Source organism: Oryctolagus cuniculus, chromosome 16 (genome assembly GCF_964237555.1).
Source record: "Oryctolagus cuniculus chromosome 16, mOryCun1.1, whole genome shotgun sequence".
NCBI lineage: Eukaryota > Metazoa > Chordata > Mammalia > Lagomorpha > Leporidae > Oryctolagus > Oryctolagus cuniculus.
This window is the reverse complement of record NC_091447.1, coordinates 71,133,009-71,153,187: the sequence shown is the minus strand read 5'-3', so window position 1 is coordinate 71,153,187 and position 20,179 is coordinate 71,133,009. Positions and strand designations below refer to the sequence as shown.

Genomic DNA, 20,179 nt, shown 5'->3' with positions numbered 1-20,179 from the left:
GCTGGTGACTAATCTTGAAAGCTACGTCTAACCCTCCCACCCTTGTTTCTTTACAAATGGGCATTTGATACCTTAAGAGTTGGTAAAGAAAACGAGCACGTTGGACAAAAAAAAGCCTCCTAGCACCGCCATCATAACACCAACAAGGAGATGAGCTGGTGGGTCCCCAAGCCACAACAGTGTGGGCCAACCCTTTCTCATATCTGGCTAAGTACCTTAAGCCTCAACCACTGGGCCACCTCTTTGTTACAATATTGCACTGAGAAGCCAGGCCAGAGCAGGCATAGTCAGCTAGTCAGCAATGTGAGAAGAAAAATGGAAGAACACAGGCCATGGTGGAAAACACAGGCAACTGGAGAGGTCCTCTCCAGGCCAGGAGACTGCGTGAGAAAGACACTGTTGGGAGAAGCCCTGTGTCTTCACTCTCGCCCTTCCCACTCCTCAGTGGAATGGCATCCTGTTCCTCTCCTCTCTTCCAGTCCTAACTCCCCTTTCTTCAGGTCAAAGTCCTATGCCAAACCCTCCCTCTGATGCTTTCCCCCTAGATGAGTGATTCAGAAACCACAAGGGCCATAAGCAGCAACTTGTGGGTGGCTTTCTAAAGATCCAGAACACTAAGTGGTGATTCCTGTGATTCTGCTTAGAAGGATGAGTGCAGGCTCTGGGAACCTGCATTACACTACACAATCTCCACACTCCCAGTCCCCCTTCCCTACCAGCACTGCCACACATGCCCTGAAGCTGACAACACCATGCTTACAAGTTAGGAGGAGGAGGTAACATCTGCAATGACGAATCTGTGCTGTTAGAAAAGGGTTAAGTCCACCTGCTGGGTTCTTTTATTCATAAACCAGCTCTGACTTCTGACTGGCCTGTCAGAAAGCACATCCATGCACCCAAATTTCTGTTACTCTAAGGTTGTTGTTACTTTGTAATTTTACTGCTCACAAAGGAAGCTGAAGCCTAGGACCTAACAGCAGACCTGCTAAAGCTTTCTTCAAGCCTGGGTATCTCTCACATTCCATCCTGGATTTTTCTAGAGTTCTTTTTTCATTATTATTGTGGCATTTGGGCCTAAATCCCATGCTTAGTGTCTCCCTTCCTGCTTCCCATATAGCTTTGTGACAATATATTGGAAGGACTAGGGACTAGAGAACAGAACTGGGTACTCCATGATTGGCAGGGATGTTCTGCCCCAACAATGAGCTTAACCCCTTCCCTTAACCTTTTTTTTTTTTTTTTCTTTTCTTAAGATTTTATTTAAATGGCCATAACAACTGGGGCTGGGCCAGGCCAAAGCCAGGAGCCAGGATCTTCTTCTGGGTCTCCCACATGGGTGCAGAGGCCCAAGGACTTGGGCCATCTTCCATTGCTTTCCCAGGCACATTAGCAGGGGGCTAGATTGGAAGTGGAGCAACCAGGACTCGAACTGGTGCCCATATGGGATGCTGGCACTGCAGGGGCTTTAACCCGCTGAGCCCCTTCCCTTAAACCTTAAAAGGGTCCATAAAGGAGTTGACAAGAATTAAGGTGTCAGACATCTGAATTCTCATGGCTGTTTCTGCTACACACATATGTGAACATGAGGCTTTTCAAACATAAGCCATATTTAAATGAGTTTATTTAATTAACTGGCTGAAATCCAAAGCCAGCAGAAAGGCAGGTCAGTGTTCCCAACTCCCACCCTCCTACTCCTCACCTCTCTGACAATCAGAATCCTTCTCTGGCATTCCCAAGCCCCATGGGGGCTCCCTTTTCATAAAGATAAAAACACTGAGTTTATCTGTGCACTCAGGGTAATGGACAGTCCTCTTTCACCCCTAGGAGGATGCACACAGACACATGAGAGGCCTCTCCCCACTCATCTCAGGCCTATATCTAATGCCTGCCCAGAACTCCCCACACCTCAGGCCTGCTCTGCTTTTCTCTCCTGACCTATAAGGCCCCTTCATGTTCTATCCTAAGACTTTCCATGGTGCTGTCAGCCTATGATGTACACATGGGGGAAGGTTTGCAGATGGGTTTCACATAGACAAGAGGATAAATGTGTCTATGTAGATTCTGACGGAAGGACACACCGGAAACCGTGGAACTCTGAATTTGAACACTATTCATATATCATCACTGCAATTATAATTATATACCACCCCAAACACCATGACACACAAATTCTAATAGTTCATTTGTTTCACACAGTATCTGATTCTACAAAATTCCTCAGAGATTCTCTAACCTGGGCTACCACATAGATATCTAATCCTAGCCAAGTCCCCTCCTGACCTAGAGACTCAGTTCCTCTAACTCTGTTACGACCTTGCTCAATAAACTGAAGGGATAAAGAGGCCAGAGGAAACCCAGGGCTACTCCTGGGAAAGGGATAGTAACAGAGGGAGGAGAAGCAGCAGGGTCGGCACAGAAAAGTGACCTGTAGCCTTTCGAGACTGCCATCAAGGGGAGGTAGAGCAACTTCTGTTATTTGGATACTACATTTCAATTTCAAAGAAAGGCCACCAAATAATCAAGCAGAGGTTGCTGACCAGAAGACAACCTTGGAAAACTTCCTGTTGCAAGATTCTAGAGACCAGCTGGATGGTAATCAATGGTGTGGTGCCCAGGTGTGGTCCTCAGGTTACAGTGTGACTCACTTTGTGCAGATGCCACAGCTGGCCAAACCTCACTCCCCCACAAGCCCAATCTGCACTCCACCCTTCCACATCCTGCACACCTCCCTCCTCCATGCACCATTTGCTGGCCCCATCACTCCATGACCACGTGGTCTGCCCTCTGTCCCCTCCTCCTGCATCGCCTCTGGCCACATGCCTTCTCCTGACCCTCACCCACATCCCCCACCCTGTGCTCAAAAGACAGAAAATCAACCTGGGGCCCCAACCTTAGGGTGACCTAAGGACACAGAGGATACAGACCCTCCTACCCTTGGTCTACATGTGAAATTCTCCCACAGAGAGATGGCAAAGTCACCAGCATCTGTGAAAGCACTCACAAGCCTCACTGGGGGAAGAGGCTGGGAGTCCTTCGCAGGCACTGACACCAGTGCCCCTCTACATCCTAACTTCTGTAGCCTGGTCCTGGTACCTCTCAAGTCCCTACCTGCAAATGATCAATTTCTAGCCACCTTTTCTGCACAGCAAGGGTGACAGGCAGATGAGAGCAACAAGCAGCCCAGATAACTTCTGCATGACAAATTGCCAGGGGGAAGCAGGAGGGTGGGCCCAGCACCAGCTTTCTCACCCGGTGATTAGAAGTTCCTGCTGGGTGTAGGAGCACATCTCAGAGTGGTGTGGAGCTTGATCTGCCAGAGCCATGCCAAGCTGACTAGAGGATTCCACAGCCATCAGGGACAGCTCCCATCCAGCCGGCCCATTCACTGTGCAAACATTTCTTCATTCCTATAAGACAAACCCAGAAGCATGAAAAGGAACCTGCAAGACCTGTTGAGGAAAAACAAGAAACCACCACACACATCACTGAAGTTCCTGCCTCCCCTGGAGAGAAGGAGAAGAGGCTTAGGGAGAATGCGGGGGCAGATGATCCAGAGCTGAGCTATGTCTGTGCAGTCAGGATAGAAGGATGGTTCATCAAGTGATCTGCTGACCCTTCGCAGTGGTCATCTGCTCTGGCTGCAATCCAGAAGTGCACCTGATGACCTTGGCACTGCCCCATTTTCCTCAGCAAGAGCAATTCTAAAACCCCACACCAGGTTTCCCCCTACTTTCAGTCTTAAAGCCCTTGGAAAGTATCCCCCTAGTGCCCAGCACCATAGGCACAATGTCACTAGGATCCTGATCATTCCAGGCTGGCCATGGCTTTGATGGGCTCAGCTGATTCCTAGCAACACATGACCTTATAAAGACACATCTCTTGGGGCTGGTGTTGTGGTGCAACAGATTAAGCTGCTGTCTGCAATGCTGGCATCCTATATGAGCACTGGTTGGAGACTTGGCTGCTCCATTTCCAATACAGCTCCCTCCTAGCGTATCTGGGAAAACAGACGAAGATGGCACAAGTAGTTGGGCCCCTGCCACCCACACAGGAGACCTGGATGGTATTCTTGGCTCCTAGCATCAGCCAGGATTACCCTGGCCATTGGAACCATATGGGGAGTGAACCAGATGATGGGCAATTTCTCTTTCGCTACCTTTGCCTTTCAAATAATAAATCTGGGGCTGGCGCTGTGGCATAATGGGTAAAGCCACCAGCTGCAGTGCTGGCATCCTACATGGGTGCCAATTTGAGTCCCGGATGCTCCACTTTTGATCCACCTCTCTGCTATGGCCTGGAAAAGCAATAGAAAATGGCCCAAGTCATTGGGCCCCTATATCCACGTAGGAAAGCTTAAAGAAGCTCTGTCTCCTGGCTTTGGATTGGCTCAGCTCCTGCCGTTGTGGCCATCTGGGAAGAAAACAAGCAGATGGAAGACCTCTCTCTCTCTCTCTCTCAGCCTCTGCCTCTCTGTAACTCTGCCTTTCAAATAAATAAATAACATTTTTTTTTTTTTTTTGACAGGCAGAGTTAGAAAGACAGAGAGAAAGGTCTTCCTTCCATTGGTTCACCCGCCAAATGGCCGCTACAGCCGGCGCACTGCGCTGATCCGAAGCCAGGAGCCAGGTGCTTCCTTCTGGTCTCCCATGCGGGTGCAGGGCCCAAGCACTTGGGCCATCCTCCACTGCACTCCCGGGCCACAGCAGAGAGCTGGACTGGAAGAGGAGCAACTGGGACAGAACTGGCGCCCCAACCAGGACTAGAACACGGAGTACTAGCGCCACAGGCAGAGTATTAGCCTAGTGAGCTATGGCACCAGCCTAAATACTCTTTTTTTTTTTTTTTTTTTTTTTTTTTTTTGACAGGCAGAGTGGACAGTGAGAGAGAGAGACACAGAGAGAAAGGTCTTCCTTTGCCGCTGGTTCACCCTCCAATGGCCGCCGCTGCAGCCGGCGCACCGCGCTGATCCTGGCAGGAGCCAGGAGCCAGGTGCTTTTCCTGGTCTCCCATGGGGTGCAGGGCCCAAGCACCTGGGCCATCCTCCACTGCACTCCCTGGCCATAGCAGAGAGCTGGCCTGGAAGAGGGGCAACCGGGACAGAATCCGGCGCCCCAACCGGGACTAGAACCCGGTGTGCCGGCGCCGCAAGGTGGAGGATTAGCCTATTGAGCCACGGCGCCGGCTCAGCCTAAATACTCTTTAAAAATAATAATAAATCGTACAAAAATATACATCTCTGAGTACAAAATATCACCCTGTACTCAGGGTTTTTGGTACCCAAGAAAGACTTTTCAAATATATCACAGATCAGAGCAAAGTAGAAAGCCAGAGCCTGCTGTGAGCCACCAGGTTTCTTGCCTGCCTGAGAATGTGCATGACCACCAGGAAGGCCAAGGATGGAGGACCAAGCAAAGTCATTTAGGGCCTGTGACCAGTGCCCACTGTGGTGAGCCAGAAGAGAGGGACAGTCATAAGTATTTCTGAGCACTTCTAACCCTGGAATGAGAATGCACAAAGTCAACTCTCATTTAGTCTGAGCGGACAGACTAGCAGGCAGGCTAAAGACTGTCACACAGGCAAGAACCTAAACACAGAGATGGCCGAAAGAGAATCATTAGGATGTACATTATAGAAGCCACAGGGCCAAGGGGGTAATAAATACATAGACTGTATCCTAAGGCAGCAGACAATGCCTACCTTCCCTCTTGTTATAAAGTTTCCTTACTGGGGAAATGTTGATTTTAAGGGCCCTGGGAAACATATCTACAGACACTTCATATGTTAGTCACACTACTGTGTAGGACATTCGTAACTGGCCTATAAATGGCAGTCTCTTTTCCCTAGAGAAGCAACTTTGGGAACTGGCTTACAGAGGGACCATGAACAAAAATCACTGCAGCCCCCACCCTAGGGAATTATGCATCCTCCATGAACAGCTTCTCCCAATTTCCAGGAGAAATAAGTCAGTTCTGCAATGGCTTCTTTCTTTCCACAAAGCCCAATACCTGCCTTGGGAACCACCTGTGATGCCTGGTAGACGTCAGGCAAGCCAGCTGGATTCATTTACCAAGAGAGAGGATACTTTACCTAAATAGGTGTATTTCAAATTCTAAAGAAAAAATGCAAATTGAATCACAAAGATCCAACCTATCAGTCTCCAGGTTTCAGCAAAGGGCACATGTGAATTCCTGCAAGTGTGCAGGTTCCCCATTCCAAGGTGCTCCCATGTGGACCTATGTAAACAGGGATGCCGAGAATGGGCACTGCACCTGTAAGGACTGCCAGTGCTACCACTATAAAACTGATTTTAAAGACATGAAACTCACTGATAAAACTTCTGCCCTAACCAAGGGATACACACACCTGTATCCACCCCTCTCCCAACTGCCTATCAAACTCTAAAGCTAACGGCTTTTAGGAGTTTACTATTGCATTTCATTAGATCATTTTTCTACATCTTATGAGAAAATTTTATGTGAAGAAAATAAAAATGTCAGAAATTAAGTTTTAAAAATACAACACACTAAAATATACATGATTAATGTTGGCCATCTGCACAAATGTCCTATCTCATTACTTTACTGAACACATTCTAACCTCTCTTCTTTCACTGCCCCCCACCCCCAATAACCCCATTCAATCTGCCGTTAAAGCTCGCTTTCCTTTGGAAACACTCTTATAGATGGTCACCTAATTATATGAGAAAGAGTACTTACTTCAAAAGAGTTCTGTAGGGACATGACCTCTCAGGGACATATTCAGGCCTTCTAATGTGCCTTAAATATGTATTTACATAAAACTGACCACAAATATCCTGATACATGTCAGCAGGACAGGAGCCAAGAAAGTTGCTGCTGACTTTGTCTAATGCCTCTTGAATCCTTCCCTATTAAAAAAAAAAAAAAAAAAAAAAAAAAAAAAAAAAAAAACTATTTCTCTCCTTTCCAAAAACTGAAAGCGACAATGCTTCCTGGTATAACTTTGTGAAGGCCGCTCCAGCTCCTAAGGAAAGAAAAAGAGCAGGAACACAAACCTAGAGTGGCTTCAGGGTCACAGTCTCCTCGCTTTCACCTTTGTTTCTGGTTAGAGACTGGTCACCAAGGTAACTCCAGATACTGTGATTGTTCACAAACATTCTCAGTCACCAGAACACACAGTTCTCCATGAAGGAGGAAGACCATGAACAAAAGGGAAAAGGATGCCAATTTATAGAACACCTAATTTGAAACAAATAAGTTTCCCCACCCTTCTGATGAGAATCTGATGAATTTCCAGATCAGAATTTTATTTTGCTTAAGGAATACAGACTTACTGAACTTTTCTCCATGCCAGCGTATGGCATGGAGATTTCCATGGGGGGTGGCACCACCACGCAATGCAAACCAAGCAAACAGAAAAGCTATAGCTTTGCCACTCTGAGGGGAACAGGTATCCACATATATCAGTTCTGACTAAGCTAACAAACTTCCTCTTCTCTCAGAGTCTGATAAGGTTTGGGCTGAGAAGATAGAAACATAGAGACAGTGGATCTGTTAGGTGAGATTTTTAGAGTCCAGATGCTACTTTCTGACATACTGGTTTGGAAAAGATTTCATTTTCCACTTGTATGTGGAAAAACAGAAAAGGCAGAATCAGTCACAACCTAAGGACATCTTTCACCATGGACCAGATTACAGCTAGCCTTGATCAACAGATTATAACAAAACACAAAACACAAACAAATTACAACAAAACATAAATTACAACTAAACACAAATTACAACTAGCACAAATTACAACGCCAAGACCTGCTTCACAGGTCTCTCCAACAAGCAGGGTCAGAACACACACAAATCAACAGAAAGGGAAAGGATGAAAGAGGAGCCACAGCCAAAGCCACACAGCAAGGCTGGCCGTTGTGCTACCCCTCAGCAGCCTTCGGCCTCCAGTAGGAAAACTCCACCTTAAAGACACCGACAGAGGAGACACACTCTCAGCACATTTCAAAACCAAAATCGTGAGCAATGTATGAGGCAGGTGGATTTCATGACAACTTCTATTGAAAAGGTATACTGGGTCTAGGTAGATGCCTTTTAGTGTCTCCAGTCATGGAGACAGCCTGAGAAAGCACTGCCAACATGGACAAAACTGTTGTTCTCAGCCTCTAAGGGGAAGACAAAAAAAAAAAAAAAAAAGTTTTCCTGTTTTCCTGTTGGTGGTTATAGAGCGGAGAAGCACAAAAATCAGAGGAACAGGGAAAAATAAATCTCAGCTGTAGTTTTCTTAAGAAAATAAAATGAAGCAAATCTTAGGGCAAATCATGGAGTGGAAAAACACCTTCAATTCTTAAGTTCTTAGCAGGCTTGAAGATAACTGCCCTACCTACCCACAGCCCAGTCATTTTAAAGCACAATTACTTTCTGAATAACTTTGAGCAGAAGATTTCAGGGCTCAGCACTTATATTGCCAAGTGCCAAATAAAGATTTAGTTTTCACTCTGGGTGACCGTAGCCACATCCCAACCAGGCACTTGAAGAAAATGAGAAAAGCCACTTCATACGCAGGAAGTAGTAGCAGTTGTGAATATAAAATACAGAGCAGTCACACAGGAACTCCTGAAAGTGAGCCCCAAGATAAGCACCCAGAAAACCTATTAGGTCCCAAGAGTCGTCAGTTTCCTAGCCTTCTGGTCACAAGGAAAACACAGCTATTTGGGAATGTTTCAGTGACTGAAGACAACTTTTTTCTTCTCTGACAAAAGGGTTGAGGGTTGTGAAAACAGAATCACATGGAATCTGGTGCATGGGAGTCAATGGAAAAGCCAGAAAAAACCAAGATCAGAGAAAGATAATGAGGAAAGCAAAGAAATGAGGGGATGGGTGAATTTCTTTACCCCATCTCCCCCAAATTCTCTAGAGGTCTACACTTGCTGATGTAGTGAAATGCACTGCAGTGCCTCTTTGCACCCCTCTTCACTCCAGAGTCCCCAGAGCATAAGCCAACCAAGGCAACACCAAGGCCAACTTGCCTTTGAACACCGTTAGAAAAATACTTCCCACAAGAACTATCAATGCTCATTGATGAGAGACTGGCACATGCCAGCACTCCACGGCTATCAGGTAAAAAGGAGTTGGCCTTTCCCATGACCAGAAGCATGCACAATAGCACTGACATTGAATATGACCACAAGGCAGAGCTTACTTGGGGGATGGGAGGGCTTGAACTTGCCATCCCAATCTTCTGAGCCAGATGAGGACGCCCTATCAGAAATGAGGCCAGAAACAGCACACACCTTCAATAAGTGATCAGAGAGAGCTGGAGGGGTACTGTGACCCCAAGTCCTATCACTTGCCATCTGCATCTGCTAAATGCAAACCGGGGACCATTGCAATTCTGCAGTTCCTAGGCTGGCGTAAAAGTTGACTGACAGCTCATCTGCTTCACAGTGGAAGAAAATGCATGGAAAACCCCCGCCACTGTGATCCAGCACACAGCCTGAAGTGCAATCTAGATTTAGAGGAGAACACTGAGGGCAGAGGTATAGTTAAGGAAGGCGCAAAAGCATACTTGGCAAAATTGCCTAGCAGCCCACCTTGCAGAAGGTACAAAGAAGTAAAGGTATAGAAACTACTGATGAATACAATATGCACATCACTGTCTACTGTGACACATATACACCAAAGGATCATGGCTGCTTCCAAAGGATAGACGCATTATGGCCAGCCTCGGTCATGGGTGCCAAAACCACCAGGGCTGGAAATTTCAAAAAGTTGGGAAGGTAAGACAAGCTGTCCATCTTGCCGATGCCCAGTGTGAGTCCGTAAAGTCTCTTTCAGTGGCCAGTGTCACAAAACAAGCAGTGTTCCCAGGGACAGAGGCCAAGTAGCATATTGGATCAAAGCAGTATTCTTAGGGAATCACCCCTGTTGTAGACCACGAGAAATAGCAAAGAGAAAGAGATGGAGGAAGAAAGTCAGGGGGAGGGGAAAAAAAAAAGTGGTCGAGAGTCCATGTTTCTGGTTTACAGAAGCTCAGGCAAAAGACACCACAGGCTTCACGAGCCAGAGGGCAGCAACAGACCACCACTTTCATTCAGGAAAATCAACGGACAACTTCCTGTGATCTACACACAGCTGACTTTGGTCTGTATGTGTTCCAGGCGAAATACATCTTAGGTAAGTAAAAAAAAAAAATTATGAAACTTTCAAATACAATACTCAAAATAAGCTTTGAAGGCCACATTACCCAGTAGAATACCTGCAGAGGTCTATATTGTAAAGAAGCACCACTCATGGGGGACCCAAAGGAATCTCCTGGCTCCTGTCTTCAGATCGGTCCAACTCCAGCTACTGCAGCCATTTGGGAATGAACCAGCAAACAGAAGACTTTTCTCTCTGTAACTCTGCCTCTCAAATAAAAAATCTTTAAAAAAGAAAATATATATATATATGTATATACACACACACACATATATATATACATATAGACAGAGAAGCTGGAACTGTGTCATAATGTTAAGTCACTCGCTGCAATGCTAGCATCCTTTATGATTTATCAGTTTGAGTCCCAGTTACTCCACTTCTGATACAGCTCCCTGCTAATGCCCCTGGCAAAGGTAGCAGAAGATGGCACAAATACTTGGGTCCCTGCCACCCAATTGGAGACCTAAATGGAGTTCCAGGCTCCTGGGTTTGGCCTAGCCAAGTCCACACATTGTGGGCATTTAGGGAATGAATCAACAGAAGGAACACCTCTCTCTTACTCACTCTATCACTCTATCTTTCAAATGAATAAAATAAATTTTTCAGGGGCTAGCACTATGGCATAGCAGGTAAAGCCACCACCTGCAGTGCAAGCATCCCATAGAATCGCTGGTTCAAGTCTTGGCTGCTCCGCTGCTCCACTTCCAATCCAGCTCCCTGCTATTGTCTGGGAAAGCAGTAGAGATGGCCCAAGTCCTTGGGCCCCTGCACCCACATAGGAGACCAAAAAAAACCTCCTGGCTTCAGAGACTGGCCCAGCTCTAGCCCTTACAGCTATGTGGGGAATGAACCAGTACATGGAAGATCTCTCTTTCTGCCTCTGCCTCTCTGTAACTCTGCCTTTCAAGCAAATAAATAAATCTTTGAAAAAAAATCGTTTAATAAAGTATATGGAGGGGCTAGCATTGTGATATGGCTGGCTAAGCCTCCACCTACAATGCCAGCATCCCATATAGACGACTTATTCAAGTCCCAGCCTTTCCACTTCCAGTCTACCTACCTGCTAATGTACCTGGGAAAGCAGAATTGGTGAGTGAGCCAAGTGCTTTGGCTCCTGCCACCAATGTGAGATACCTGGATAGAGTTCCAAGCTCCTATCTTAGGCCTAGACCAATCCTGGCCATTGTGGAGTGAACCAGCAATGAAAGTTATCTATATCTCTCTTCCACCCTAACTCTGTTTTCCAAGTAAGTAAATAAATAAATGCTATTTAAAAAAAAAGTATCTTTAGTGATAGACAGAAGAAAGGTTATTTATCAAAAGCAAAGATGGAGCCAGCGCTGTGGTGTAGCTACCTGCAGAGCCAGCATCCCATACAGGCGCCACTTGGAGTCCTGGTGCTCCACCTCTGATCCAGCTCCCTGCTATGGCCTGGGAAAGCAGAAGATGGCCCAAGTCCTTGGGCCCCTGCACCTGCATGGGAGACCCACAAGAAGCTCCTGGCTCCTGGCTCCAGATCGGCCCAGCTCCAGCTGGTGTGGCCATTTGTAGAGTGAACCAGTGGAGAGAAGACCACTCTATCTCTGCCTCTAAATCTGCCTTTCAAATACATTAATTAAAAAAAAAAAAAAAAAGATAACATAAAAGGAATACTAGGGCTTGATAACTTCCACATAGAAACTTAATGAACTCAAAGCGTGATCAAAAATCACCATCGGCTACCAATTATAATCTTTACATAGAGATTAAAAAAAAAAAAAAAAGGTGCCCCACTCCTTCAAATCACCCATTTACAATGAAGTACTCTGGTTATTCCCTCTAACAGAAAAATCTCAGTTAAACTACAGCTGAATCCTCCTAGCAATTCAGAATATTTCCTTTCACCCTGTAGCAGATGTCAATCACTGATATTAATGGGAAGATGAATGGATATCATCAGACTGCTTCCTAATTGATGCCTTTCTGTAAAGGCATCATTTCTAAGTTAAATATTTCATATTTTTAAAAATTTCTTTTCCAAATTTTAAACTCACCTGTCAACTTATAGCAGTACAGGGAAGGATCTGCCAAGGACAGCCAGCTGGCCTGACATGTCTAGGAATCCTATTCCTAGTTGTTTCAAGTCACATTAATGGTCACACAACATAGTGGCTCAGAAAGGGCACTTACATCTGTTTTGAGGGTCTGAAGCAGTCCTTCACAGCAGAAATACCTAACTGCTTGCCCCTCAATAAGCACAAGCAGGGACCAGTGCCATGGCAAGTGAGGCCACCACCTGCAGTGCCAGCATCCCATGTGGTCGCCAGTTTGGGTCCTGGCTGCTCCACTTCCCATCCAGCTCTCTGCTGTGGCCTGAGAGAGCAATGCAGGATGGCCCAGGTCCTTGGGCCCCTGCACCCACATGGGAAACCTGGGGAGGCTCCTGGCTCCTCATACGCCCTGCTCTGGCCATTCTGGTCATTTGGGGAGCGAACCAGCAGATGGAAGATACTCCTCCCTCCCTCCCCCTCTCTGTAACTCTGTCTTTCAAATAGATATATAAATCTCTTAAAAAAAATAAGCACAAGGATAGGAAGCTTGCTAGAGAAAAGAACAAAAACAGCACACTGCCGTTTAAGAATTAGTCTCATAAATTGGTCATCTGGTCACAGCGCCAAACCCTCTAACAGAACCTGGGAATCATGCAAACCTGATTATTCATTTGAAAACCTCAGAAAGTAACTCAGCAGTATTGTTCAAGGCCACATTTCTTTAACTCTGCTGTGTGGGCCTCTCTGTGTGGGGAGATCTGCAACTTTCTTTCTCTTCCCTTTTCTTTCTTAGCCCCTCCTCAAACTAACAGCTTGTACAGAAGCTTCTGCACATCACTGACATTATGAACAATTTACAGTTACTATGCTCCCAATTCTGAAATTCGCTTGGGCTTCAACACTGAACCCAAAATAAGAAAACTAACTGGCCCCTTAATTAAAACACTAGGGCCTATAAGACAATCAAGTTGGTGGAGCCTTTGGGCACAAATCTTACCTTTCTGCCTGGCTGTGTTTGTAGCTTCTCATTTGAGACAACTCCAGATGAAAATAGCTCCAGGTACGGCCCCAAGCAGAGTAGGCTTACATTCACTGCACTTCTCATTTTGCAAAGGGATCATGAGACGCCATCTCTACTAAAAGGAGAAAAAGAAGGGAAGGGTTGAAGCCAGAAGTCGAACAGCAGACACCCCCCCCCCCAAAAAAAAAAAAAAAAAAAAAAAAAAACAGCTACTTAGCTACACAAACAAGGGGTTGCTCCACAGGGAGCCGGGTTGCATCCAACAAAGCTGCTGCATACACCCCCAACCCGACTAGGAAAAAGTCCGACGAATACGCAGAGTCCCAGCTGCCCTGGGTGTCCGCGGGCTTCCCATGAGCAGATGTGTGGGAGCACAGCGAGGCCAAGCCTCACCTGAACCTCCGTCCCCATCCCGCCTGACGCCCCGAGGCTCCCGGGCTGAGGGCGGCCCAGCGCCGCCGCGCCGGTCCCCCTACCCCCTTGTCTATGCAAAACAAAACAAGGAGAAAAGTGCTGAGCGGAGGCAGCGCCAGGAACTCAGTAAGACGCTGGGAGGCAGCGGTCGCAGCCACAGTCAGTGGCTGGGAAGCGCGCCCAGGAGAGCGAGCCCGGTCTGTAGCCGCCAGCCGCCCTCGCACCCAGGCCTCTCCCACACGCACGTATGCACTACCCTTCCCGGTCTCCGTACTTGCCGTGGAAACTCCCGAGGGACCCGGCCGCGCACCTCAAGGCAACGCAGAGAGCCTGGGGCTGAAGGTACGCGGCGGGAAAAGCCCGCGGCACGGCGTAAGCGGAAGTGGAGGCGGCGGGGGATGCGCCGGGCTGCGGGCTCGCGAACCCCCTGGGATTGCAGGAAGGGGACAGGAGCCTTGTGAGTGTGAGAGCTGGAGCGGTGCTGAGGCAGGTGCTGATCGGGGACTCGGAGCCACATGCGCAGGTCGTCCCTGTTCACGCGCGCGCATATACACAGGCACGCCTAGCGCGGAATGCTGGGACTTCCTAGGGAGCTCTGGGAAATGGAGTCCAGGCTCGGGCATTCCTAGAGGTCAGAGCTGCTGGCCCTCTCCAAGGGCTTGGCAGCCTTGGGCAGAGTCTGAACTGGAAACTAGAGCCCTTTTCTTTCCTTTATAAACACCCGCCAAAAATCTCAAGATTTGGTTGCTGCTCATCCTTTCTTGGACCCGAGGCTTTAAGAATGACACCTGATTTTGCTGACTGACCCCCAAATCCTGTCTTCTTCATAACCTTGTTCTTTCAGAAAAATATCTGCTGCTTTTCTTTCTGGAGGATTTCTCTGGGTCTTTGTGTATAAGAATCAAATAATAAATGAGTATGAATACAATGTAACTTTTAGGTGGCGTGCAAAGGCATAGTTTTGTATCCAGATTTGAGAATAGATTTTTATATTGGTATGTCATTGATTTTGGTCATTGTTTTTAAATCATTTTATATGATCATTTTTTGAAGATTCTATTTATTTATTTGAGAGGGAAAGTTATATATAGAGAGAAAGGTCTTCCATCTGCTGGTTTAATCTCCAAATGGCCACAATGCTTGGAGCTGGACTGATCAGAAGCCAGGTGCCAGGAACTTCTTCCCAGACTCCCATATGGAGGCAGGAACCTAAGCTCTTAGGCCATCCTATGGTGCCTTCCTGAGCCATAGCAGAGAGTTGGATCAGAAGAGGAACAGCAGGGACACAAACCAGTTCCCATATGGAATGCTGGCACCACAAGCAGAGAATTAGCACCAGCCCCTATTAATCCTTTAATTCACAAAGTTTGGAAAGACAAACAGGAACTAGATAGAGCACAAATATTCCTGAAAATCTCCGAGGAGCCAAGTTAAGGGACTAGTTGCCTCACATCGCCTCATTCAACGCCTTAGATTAATTCTGGAGACCATATTATCACAGTTTACAAAGAGAAAACTGAAGTTAGAAGGGTTGTCTTGGGGCCGGCACTGTGACACAGTGGGTTAATACCCTGGCCTGAAGCACCAGCATCCCATATGGGTGCTGGTTCGAGTCCCAGCTACTCCACTTCGCATCCAGCTCTCTGCTATGGCCTGGGATAGCAGTGGAAGATGGCCCAAGTCCTTGGTCACCTGCACCCATGTGGGAGACCTGGAAGAAGCTCCTGGATCCTGGCTTTGGATTGGCACAGTTCCAGCCATTGCGGCCAATTGGTGAGTGAACCATCGGATAGAAAGACCTCTCTTTCTCACTTTCTCTCTCTCTCTCTCTCTCTCTCTCTCTCTCTCTCTCTCTGCCTCTCTTCTGTGTAACTGACTTTCAAGTAAAATAAATAAAAATCTTAAAAAAAAGAAAGAAGGGCTTTCTGATTTGCCCATGGGAATGTGATTAAAGCATATAGGAGAAAAGCCAACCCAAATCTAATAGTGTTTCAGAAATCATTCTTTTGTCTTGTGTATCTCTTTCTAATGCCTCAGATTTCTCATCTGGAAAAACAAAATGAGAAAGAAAGGATAACAGTAAGGATAATCCACACTATGGAGAAGCACATAGGGTTACAAACTGTCCAAAAATGGGATGAGTCTCAAAGCCTCATTCTTAATTATTATGCCATGATCATTTTTTCTTACATTGAGGTAGCGGCTAAATAATATGCATTCTTAGGTATATGTGTGTCATTTGTGTTTTAAAAATTTAATTGGAAGCTCTATAAATAAATAGTTAACCAGATCACGTGGCATTCTATGCTTATGACTACTTCTGTCCCTTATAGTGTGTGTGATTAGAGGTGCTGGATTGGGAGTGTTTGAATATTTATCTGTTCACTTCACATGAGTGTTTACTATGTTGTGCAATACTCTTTGGTGAGATTGCTCTTTCATACCAGATTGTAAACTTCATGAGGAAAAGAACCATATCTGCTTTATTTGACATTATAACATCAGCACCTGACCTACTTGTGGAATGTAGTCTTTGGAATTGGATTCTGCTGATATCTAATATTTCTAGAAGGAATCTTATTTTGAAATTCAGTTTGGTCATGTTGGCATTTGGATTTGATGTATATGGGTCTCAGCTCTCATTGTAGTCACTCAGTAGAAATTAATCTTCTGCATTATTCAGTGACATGCCAAACAGAAATAAAATGTTCAAAGTGACCCACTTCAAGACTGTCATTGTGGCATAGCAGGCTAAGGTACTTCTTGCAACACCAGCAAGTGCCACAAGTGCCAGTTCAAGTACTAGTTACTCCAATTCTGATCCAGTTTCTTGCTAATGTGCCTGGAAAGCTGCATAAGATGGCCCAAGTACTTGGCCCTTGCCACACATCTGGGAGATTGGGATGGAATTCCTGGACCCTGGTTTCTGCCTGGCCAATACTTGGCTGTTGTGGCTATTAAGGGAGTGAACCAGCAGATGGAAGATCTCTTCTTCTATGTCTGTCTGTCTCTCTCTCTCTCAGACTTCCAAATACATAAATCTTTAAAAAATTAAAAAAGATCATCCACTTACAAGTGAAGGATGCCCACCTGCAACAACATGCCTAACACCAGTGCATATAATTACATATAAGGGTAAAATAAATGGCATTTGTGGCTGTATCAAAGATGTGACGCCTAAAGCAATTATTTGGAAGCTCACCCATGCTTTTGAAAACATGATGGATGACTTATTTTTAGATTGCTTAATAGAAACCATGAAATGGTAGCCAAGCTACCCCATTTCCAGTATTTCTCTTTCATGCAGTACTTTCATCCAGGGCTCAACTATGTTGTCATAGTTTAGTGTGTGACATAAGGATTAGATTGAAAATTGGCATATTTTACAAGAATAGGGCATGCCTAAGGATCATGGCTACTGTACAATTGTCAACAATGAGGTTGTTACAAGTACAGTTGACTCAGTTTGTGGTGTTAACACATTTCCTCCATGGAACAATCACAACAGTGCTGAACTTTCTTCAGGGGAAAACATAGATGTACCATTGGATTAGCATCAAAGACACCTTGCTATGATGTTTTCCCTCATGAGAGCTTGTAAATGTTGCATTTATTACTTACAGGTCCGTTCTGTACCCCTTGTCTCAAGGAAGGATGGAGCTGGTAGATTGGGGATGGGTCAGTGGAGACAAAACAGAGATGCAGATTTGATGAGATAAATTGTATGTTGGAGGGTTTTTTTAATTTATTTTTTATTTAGTAAATATAAATTTCCAAAGTACATTTAATGGATTACAATGGCTTCCCCCCCATAATTTCCCTCCCACTCACACCCCTCCCATCTCCCACTCCCTCTCCCCTTCCATTCATATCAAGATTCAATTATCTTTATATAGAGAAGATCGACTTAGGATATATTAAGTAAAGATTTCATCAGTTTGCACCCACACAGAAACACAAAGTGTAAAATACCGTTTCAGTACTAGTTATAGCATTACTTCACATTGAACAACACAATAAGGACAGATCCCACATGAGAAGTAAGTACACAGTGACTCCTGTTGTTGACTTAACAATTTGACACTCTTGTTTATGGTGTCAGTAATCTCCCTAGGCTCTAGTCATGAGTTGCGAAGGCTATGGAAGCCTTTTGAGTTCGCCGACGTCGATCTTATTCCAACAGGGTCATAGTCGAAGTGAAAGTTCTCTCCTCCCTTCACAGAAAGGTACCTCCTTCTTTGATGGCCCCATTCTTTCCACTAGGATCTCACTCGCAGAGATCTTCCATTTAGGATTTTTTTTTTTTAGGGTTTCTTGGCTTTCCATGCCTAAAATACTCTCATGGGCTCTTCAGCCATATCCGACTGCCTTAAGGGCTGATTCTGAGGCCAAAGTGCTGTTTAGGACATCTGCCATTCTATGAGTCTGCTGTGTATCTCGCTGCCCATAATAAATCGTTCTCTCCCCTTTTGATTCTATCAGTTAATATTAGCAGACACTAGTCTTCTTTGTGTGATCCCTTTGACTCTTAGACCTATCAGTGTGATCAAGTATGAACTGAAATTGATCACTTCGACTAGTGAGATGCCATTGGTACATGACACCTTGATGGGATTGTACTGGGATCCCTTGGCATGATTCTAACTCCACCATTGGGGCAAGTCCGATTGAGCATGTCCCAAATTGTACATCTCCTCCCTCTCTTATTCCCACTCTTATATTTAACAGGGATCACTTTTCAGTTAAAATTTAAACACCTCAGAATAATTGTGTGTTAATCACACAGTTCAACCAATACTACTAGAAAAAAAACAAAGAGAAAATACTGAAATGGATAAAATATGACATTGTACATCAACAGTCAGGGCAAGAGCTGATCAAGTCACTGTTTCTCATAGTGTCCATTTCACTTCAACAAGTTTCCCCTTTGGTGCTCAGTTAGTTGTCGCCGATCAGGGAGAACATATGATATTTGTCCCTTTGGGACTGGCTTATTTCACGCCGCATAATGTTTTCCAGATTCCTCCATCTTGTTGCAAATGACCGGGTTTCATTGTTTTTGACTGCTGAATAGTATTCTATAGAGTACATGTCCCATAATTTCTTTATCCAGTCTACTGTTGATGGGCATTTGGGTTGGTTCCAGGTTCTAGCTATTGTGAATTGAGCTGCAATAAACATTAAGGTGCAGAGAGTGTTTTTGTTTCCCAATTTAATTTCCTTTGGGTAAATTCCAAGGAGTGGGATGGTTGGGTTGAATGGTAGGGTTATCTTCAGGTTTCTGAGGAATCTCCAGACTGACTTCCATAGTGGCTCAACCTACTTGCATTCCCACCAACAGTGGGTTAGTATAACTTTTTCTCCACATCCTCTCCAGCATCTGTTGTTGGTAGATTTATGAATGTGAGCCACTCTAACCAAGGTGAGGTGAAACCTCATTGTGGTTTTGATTTGCATTTTCCTGATTGCTAGTGATCTTGAACATTTTTTTCATGTGTCTGTTCGCCATTTGGATTTCCTCTTTTGAAAAATGTCTATTGAGGACCTTGGCCCATCTCTTAAGTGGGTTGTTTGTTTTGATGTTGTGGAGTTTCTTGATTTCTTTGAAGATTCTGGTTGTTAACCCTTTATCTGTTGCATAGTTTGCAAATATTTTTTTCCCATTCCGTTGGTCGCCTCTTCACTTTCCTGACTGTTACTTTTGAAGTACAGAATCTTCACAATTTGATGCAATCCCAATAGTTAATTTTGGCTTTGACTGCCTGTGCTTCTGGGGTATTTTCCAAGAAGTCTTTACCATTACCTATATCTTGCAGAGTTTCTCCAATGCTCTCTAATAATTTGATGGTGTTGGGTCGTAGATTTAAGTCTTTAATCCATGTTGAGTGAATTTTTGTGTAAGTTGAAAGGTAGGGGTCTTGCTTCATTGTTCTGCACGTGGAAATGCAATTTTCCCAGCACCATTTATTGAATAGACTGTCCTTACTCCAGGACTCGGTTTTGGATCCTTGATCACATATAAGTTGGCTGTAGAAGTTTGGATTGATTTCTGGTGTTTCCATTCTGTACCATTGGTCTATCCATCTGTTTCTGTACCAGAACCATGCTATTTTAATAACAACTCCCTGTAGTATGTCTTGAAATCTGGTATTGTGATGCCTCTGGCTTTGTTTGTGTTGTACAAGATTGCTTTAGCTATTCGAGGTCTCCTGTATCTTCATATGAATTTCAGCATCATTTTTTCCAAATCTGAGAAGAATGTCTTTGGTATTTGATTGGTGTTGCATTCAACCTGTAAATTTCATTTTGGAGAATGGACATTTTGATGATATTGATTCTTCCAATCCATGAGCATGGAAGATTTCTCCATTTTTTGGTATCCTCTTCTATTTGTTTCTTTAAGCTTTTGTAATTTTCATCGTAGAGATCCTTGCCATCCTTGGTTAAGTTTATTCCAAGGTATTCGATTGTTTTTGTAGCTATTGTGAATGGGATTGATCTTAGAAGTTCTTCCTCAGCCGTGGCATTGCCTG

General features: G+C 45.0%; 1 protein-coding gene across 40 annotated transcripts in view; it reads right to left on the bottom strand.

The window, feature by feature from the left end:
- The window catches only part of LOC103345948 (zinc finger protein 39), a 74,215-nt gene extending 60,000 nt beyond the window's left edge, over window positions 1-14,215 (bottom strand). For 6 of the 40 annotated variants that reach the window (XM_070059250.1, XM_070059254.1, XM_070059244.1 and 3 more), the window contains exons 1-3: window positions 13,925-14,204; window positions 13,209-13,347; window positions 3,250-3,407 (exon numbers count right to left, since the gene is read on the bottom strand). Coding sequence is in view for 8 of the 40 variants with exons in the window: in XM_070059278.1 (XP_069915379.1) it covers window positions 3,250-3,353 (104 nt within the window). In the remaining 32 variants the exon portion in view is untranslated. Of the gene's footprint in view, window positions 1-3,249; window positions 3,408-6,716; window positions 6,852-7,033; window positions 7,077-13,208; window positions 13,348-13,920 lie in introns of those variants that run through there. The other 34 variants (XR_007916585.2, XM_070059259.1, XM_070059281.1 and 31 more) reach the window with 22 other exon arrangements.
- Window positions 14,216-20,179: the final 5,964 nt, after the last annotated feature.